Genomic DNA, 6,612 nt, shown 5'->3' on the forward strand with positions numbered 1-6,612 from the left:
AGGAACAAAGACCATACCTCAGAGTATGGTAAGTGGTTGAGGTCTGGGATCTTTGGGGCTGCACACCAGGTCTGGGGGCTTTGTAAACTGCAAGCCAGGGCTGGGGGACTGCACATGGGCCAGGGGCTTGGGAGAAAGAGACTACATACCAAGCTGGGGACTCCATGCTGGCCCTGATCTCAACCCCATGTAGCTGTATTGAGCCTGCTCACCTGCTGGAAGGTGTAGGTATTTTGCAAGAAAATACGGTATAAACAATCTGCCCTGTGCAACTGTTTGTGCAACTTGACTGTTTTGTGAAATCTTTATCACAACACACTTAGGATCTTCATCAGGTGAAACTTGTTCTTGTTGCAAGTCTTAAAAGAAAAGTGGCAGTTAGTTGTGCATCTCTTCTTTTTCTGGGTGACTTTCTGAACAGAAATATCAACTCATTGTTAATAGCTACATTGTGATTCTTTTGATGAGCCTCTAAAAAGAAGGTGACCACGTGTCCCAGATTTCTAAGGCAGGTCCTGGCCGACCACTGAAAATTAAAACAAGTGTTGCAGGTGCAGAGCAGCAGTGAAATCAGAACCCCTACCAAACAGCCAAGTTGCCCTAAAATAGGTTAGCCTGATTAGTGGAATGGCCATTAGCACTAATTGATACTTCACATGTGATTGTTAACACCTTTGAAGTAAACAATGGATCATTAACAAGCCATTGACTCCCTGCAACCTGCAGAGGGATGGGTAGTGTGCCAGACTTCAGTGTCCCATATGGGCACCCTATCTAAAATATAAGACAAACTTAGCTATATTCTACTGAATCCATGCTACATGTCTAAAGGCATTTAACTAAGGAAGTATTTTAAAAGCAAATAAGCAAACAGATTTGGTCGGAAGGGACCTTGTAGATCTTCAAGTCCGACCCCTGCCTGGGCAGGAGGGAAACTGGGCTCAAGTGACCCCAGCCAGGTAGGCATCGAGCCGCTTCTTAAAGACCCACAGGGTAGGAGCCAGCACCACTTCCCTTGGAAGTTGGTTCCAGATCCTAGCCGCCCTAACTGTGAAGTAGTTCCTACGGATGTCTAATCTAAACCTACTCTCTAACAACTTATGGCCGTTATTCCTTGTTATCCCGGGGGGCGCTAGGGGAAACAAGGTCTCCCCCAGAAGAATGTAGTCTATTTGCTAGACTACATTGTTTTTGAAATACCACCAACATGCCTTTAGGTAAGGATAATTTACAAAAACATTTTTTTCTTTATTTAGAAAAGAGAATATTAAAAACCATGTATAAGCATATTTGCTCTCCTTTTAGGTTAATGAAAACGGGAAAAAATTGTGAATGCTCCCAGGGACAGGAAGAGAGATATAAAGCCAGTTTTGCACATATATACAGTTACAGATTACTTATATGATAAAGCTGTGAAAGCTTTTCTGACATTGGCAACAAATGCAGAGAAGTTGTTGGTTTCTCTCACTTTTAACTGGAGGTCTGCCATGCAGTCCAGGGGAGGAAAACAGGATACCACTAGAAGAAAATACATGTGAAAACTTTTTAATTTTAAAAGGAGGCAGCCATTCATACACTGATCCCTCAATCTCAAGATTTTTTGCCCAGAAGAAAAGTTTGACTCAATTATTTCACAATGTCTCTTTTTCAGATTCGTATAAGAATAAGTCTTAGTAACATCCTAACCATTTTCTTTACCTTTGCAAGTACAGTGTTTGTCTATTTTAAGTCTAAAACTTCCAGAGAATAACCTTTAGCAAGGAAAAAGTGGGGCCTTGTCCAAGGACACACTTTTTTCGTGCCTACTTCTTCCCCTTGTGCCACTGCTTTTGCTGCTACTTGGATTATCACAGCACTTCTTGCCTGACTCAAAACCTTCAATGTATTCCTGAGCATTTCTGCTGCTCTGCAGGTGTGTGGACTGATGTAGCTCAGCAAAAGACAGAGAGGTTGAGTAGTAGGGGAAGAGAGAAAGATTACAAGACTTTTTGGAAGAGAGCAGTTTAGACGTGAAACTGAAAATAGAAATCCCTTATTATTAAATACAGAGGGATGTGTGGCATTTTCTTGAACACTATGACAATTAACTTCAAGCAAAGTGGAGTAATCACTTTTGAGTGGAAAAAGCAGCTTCTAAACTCTGAGAAAATGCTGTTTCCTTAGCTGGGGAAACTTTAATTCACCCATCTTGTACACAGCCATTACACAGTAACATCCTCATTTTTTCTATTCAAACACTATTTGTTTAAAGTGATATTTAAGGCCAAATTAATATATGCCAGCAGATTTGCACAAAAGGCAAGACAGAACTTGGCCCTTATTCTCTGCTTTTTAATAAAAATGTACTCTTAGGAAACTAGCAAGTCTAGGGTTTATGCATGTTGTGTGGAAGGCAGCGCCAAGGGAAAATTCTAATTTGTAACTATTTGTTATTAATCCTGGCTACATCTTTCTGTGTTTTGCCATCCTATGGAAAGTTGAAAAGGGAAAATAAGTAGGCTTAGAGCACTATTTAGGTCGTCTCCAAGCACTGGTAAAGATTTGTACCTTTACATTCATGAGCAAAACTTCTGTGTGTGTTGGGTTTTATACTCTGTAAGGCTGGGGACAGACAGTAGCTAGGACTGAAAAATGCATCCAGACTGTGCCTCAGAGCTTTCCTTCACCTGTCTCATTGGCCAGTAAGTTAGGCTGAATAAAAGAGCCATCTTTTCTGTCTCTCATGGACACATACAGGTGATGGTGGTATAGAAAGCCTGAGGGTACAAAGACACTTAATCCTCCATCAACTACCACAACCTATGCATACAGGGTAAGCAGCAACAACTGCTTAAAAGCTAGATGTCAGAATTATTCTTTAAGGAGAAGAAGATAAAAGACTAATTCTCAAGGACTTTTGGGTAGGGAAGGAAAGAAGCAGCAATGAACTCTTAATGAAGACAGTTGGGTTGGGCGATCTCAGAAAAGGCTTGAATTTTCAGCAGGGGGAGGGGAAAGAAAACTTCCAGTAAAATAAAGGAAATGAAGGGACAAGAAAGGTACTTTTTGGGTGTAATCTGTAGGCCTAGTCAGAAGTTTTTTAACTCATTTAAACGTGCTAGAGTGTAAGCATACAGATGTCCAAGTATATTTCACAACAAGTTTCATATGAGAAGCAAAGTGATTTAAAAAGCAAACAAAATGATTAGCTGAAATCAACACATACCTTCATATTCTCCCTGCTCATTTACAGAAAGAGTGAATATGAAAGGCTTGTCAGGATCTTTGTGGTCAATGCATCTGAATATGAACTGCAATTGTTCACCTAAAAGCAAAAACAGAAAAAGATTTCTGCCAAACCATTACCTTGCCTTATCAGACTAAGTGATGGTCAATTGAGTAAGCTGTGGTTCAGAGTCAGTAATTAAAATGTATTTTTGAAAATAGTGACACGTTTAGTGAATCTGACCACATCTCTCTCATTTTTTAAAACAGAAAATAAAATTTGGAGCCTGAAGTACTTGCATGCCCCTCTACCTATTTGACAGTTAAGTACAGCTTGAGTGAGACCACAAAATAAAACTACTGTTGTATTAGTATAAATCCATTTTAATTTATATGATCTAAATTATTTATTTCTACCAATCTTTAAAGATTTTAGTCAGTAAATACTATTTTGTCGGAAAGTTTTATAGCTGTTTATCTTATTGCACCTTTGTGGCCAGAAGCAGTAAGACTTTATGGCAGGGAGATAAAATCTGTCATTTGCAATATACAGTGGCAACACACTTCTTTCACACTGAATATGATTGAGCAAAACACATACAGAATCATGTCAATATACTACAGCAAAGAGTTTAACGATATATACATACACAAGATGCAACTTTTTAATAAACCATCTTTCTGTCTACTGATGAGAATGATGGTGTCTAACTTGTCAGGGAAATTGACCTGACCAAATGTGGTCCAAAGGGCTATCATATCTGGCTTGCAGAGCTCCCCATGGGTCCAGAAATTAGGCAGCTGGGCAGCAGTGGCCATTAATACAGCCACCCTCCCCCCTGCCAAATCCCTAAACCCCATTCCTTGCACAGCTGCTGAAGCCAAGCTATGCACCCTTCCACTGTAGGACCGGGCCACGCCCCCCTCTTTAACCTCTGCTTCTGGATTGAGACCAGGCCCCCTGCACTCTGCAGTGCCAGGTTGGGGTCAGGCCATGCCCTCACCTTGCTCAGGCCTAGCCACACCCTCTTCCTTCTCACTGGGGGTGGGCTATGCCCCCTCTCCCTCATGAGGCTGGGTCGGGGCCTGGCTACGCCTCCTCACACAGCCAGGCCATGTCCCTTTCCTCTGTACAGGGCCAGCCTGTCTGCCACCCCCGCAGCCAGATAGTGCTTGCATTGTATCAAGACCACTGGCTGGATCAGACTGCTGACGGACTGAGCACTGCCAGTGTGGACCACTAGGCGAAAATGTTGGGCACCAATGGACTAGAGCAGAGATGGGCAAAATGGTGGATTGGGCCGGTGGCCAGACTCACAGGAGCCCCTGCCTGCATCACTGTGGCTGGTTTCCATGGAGACCCCAGGAGCAGCAGGGCCATGACAGTGATAGGGTTTCCATGGAAACTAGCCCAAGCAGCGCTGGCAAGGCACATGGCTGGGTTGGGAGCTGCTCTGGGGCCAGAATTTTGCAGTGGTGACAAGGTGGTCTGGAGCCAGGGCAGAACTACCATCTACTGCCTGCACACAGCAGACTGTAGCTCTGCCTTGGCTCTGGCCCATGCTGTCACCACCCCAAGATCCTGGCCCCATCCCTGGAGCACCTCCCTGCCCAGCTGTGTGCCCTGCCAGCGCTGCTTGAGCCAGTCTCTCTAGCCCTGCACTGTCACAGTCCTGCCGCTTCTGGGGTCTTCATGGAAACCAGCTGCAGCAACGCAGTCAGGGGCTGCTGGGAAATGGAATCCACCGCAGGCCCGATCCAGCCCACAGGCCAGACTTTGCCCACCCCTGAACTGGAGTGAGTCAATTAATAGGTATGTTAAGAAATGACTCAAAGTATAAAGAATCATTTAAACAAAATCTATAAAGGGACTTAAAAATCCACTTTAAAAGAAGCAGTATGATCAAACACAACACAGTCCAGGGTTTTAACTTCGTTTGGTAAGTTTAGACTTTTGTTTGAAGTGAGGCTTAAATTCCTTTATGCTTATGTAACAGGAGACAATGTGTTCGCTAGGTGATCTTCATATTTAATCCAGCAACAATCCCACTGAAAGAGTACAAATTGACAGGAAAACTTACCATGAATTCTGCGTATTTCTAATGCAAGCCGCTCTTCAAACAGTGCTTTAGATTTACATAGTCTTTCCACCCTCTCCTTAGCGGCCTTGTTTTTAGAGGACAAAACTAAAATGTATTAAAGAGCTACAGTAAGCAAAAGCAAAGCATTTAAAAATAAATTTTTAGAACAGAAAATTTTCCCAAGAATGAGTTTGTTAGTATTTTTCCTCTGGTAAAAAAAAAAGAAATTTCTAGTTCTTGACAGCTATGCTATTTCTATTCATTTTACTCTGAGCAGTTCAAGCTTTTTGCACTCTAGCCTGTTTGTTTCTGAAAGCTATTTTAACAATAAAAAGTTGCTATAATATACTCAGCTGTTGAAAGCATTGTTGATGTAGTTGCCAATTACAAAAATATACTGCTTATTAAATTGAGAAATTACAGGATTTGTTTTAATTCATTGTTCCCTTAATAATGGAATATTTACATATATAATGCTTCAAACACAATAGCACATTATCCTTGCATCCCAAATAATTAATATCTATACCATGGCAGCACCAAAGTACCAACTCTAAATATGTATGTTCATCTATTGCTCTAAAGCAAAGCCACCCGCAAACACTTAGGTGATTTCACATCCTAAGTGTTTTGGAGACTTATCAGCTCTACAACTTACTTTCCTTTTTTCTAATCAACTCTTCCTTAAGCAATCTGATGCTCTCCATCAAGTCTTTCCTTTGTTCTTCTTCCTGCTTAATTTTGGATTTTGTTTGTGCCAAGTTTTCTTGTTTTTCTGCAATGCATTTGTTCTCTTGAAGGATTTCTGTGAGAAGAGTAAACCCAAATATTTACAATTAATGCTTAGCTAAATAAGTCCCCAGTCTAAGAAACGCTTATGCACATATATACTGTGTGTAGGAGGCAGACTTTCTCCCGAGAACATCAAGTACAAATATAAAATCTGATCTGTTCTGGTTACATGCTTAGATGAAAAGCCACAAAAAAATTCTAAGTGGAGGCATTCTGGTACCTCATGACTATCCACACATTCTAGTTGGCTTATTTTCAGTGACAGAATTGCACAGCTTTAGGCTTCCTGTCATTTTAACACTGTGGCTTCATTAGATGTCTCCACTGACATGATGTACAGATATTAATTGCCAATTAAGTTGCAAATTTTAGTTCCAACATTTGAAGGTGAATAATTAAGCTCAAATGAATGAGTTACTGTATTTACTCAAATCTAAAATTAAGTCCCCCCCCCCCATTTAACATGGGGGGGGGTCCTTAAAATTGAGTGCAAGGGCGGGGGGAGGAAGGGGGGCAGGTGGTCCAGCCCCTGCTT

The 6,612-nt window shown here is 41.7% G+C and overlaps 1 protein-coding gene across 1 annotated transcript in view; it reads right to left on the minus strand.

Annotated features, from left to right (window-relative positions):
* Nucleotides 1-1,224: 1,224 nt before the first annotated feature.
* Nucleotides 1,225-6,612, minus strand: part of SPC25 (SPC25, NDC80 kinetochore complex component) — a 6,734-nt gene continuing 1,346 nt past the window's right edge. The window contains exons 3-6 of the mRNA XM_006025603.1: nt 5,944-6,090; nt 5,286-5,390; nt 3,206-3,304; nt 1,225-1,518 (exon numbers count right to left, since the gene is read on the minus strand). Of these exons, the coding sequence (XP_006025665.1) occupies nt 1,394-1,518; nt 3,206-3,304; nt 5,286-5,390; nt 5,944-6,090 (476 nt within the window). The 3' untranslated portion in view covers nt 1,225-1,393. The remainder of the gene's footprint in view (nt 1,519-3,205; nt 3,305-5,285; nt 5,391-5,943; nt 6,091-6,612) is intronic.

The sequence above is a fragment of the Alligator sinensis genome, unplaced genomic scaffold (assembly GCF_000455745.1).
Source record: "Alligator sinensis unplaced genomic scaffold, ASM45574v1 scaffold143_1, whole genome shotgun sequence".
Classification (NCBI taxonomy): domain Eukaryota; kingdom Metazoa; phylum Chordata; order Crocodylia; family Alligatoridae; genus Alligator; species Alligator sinensis.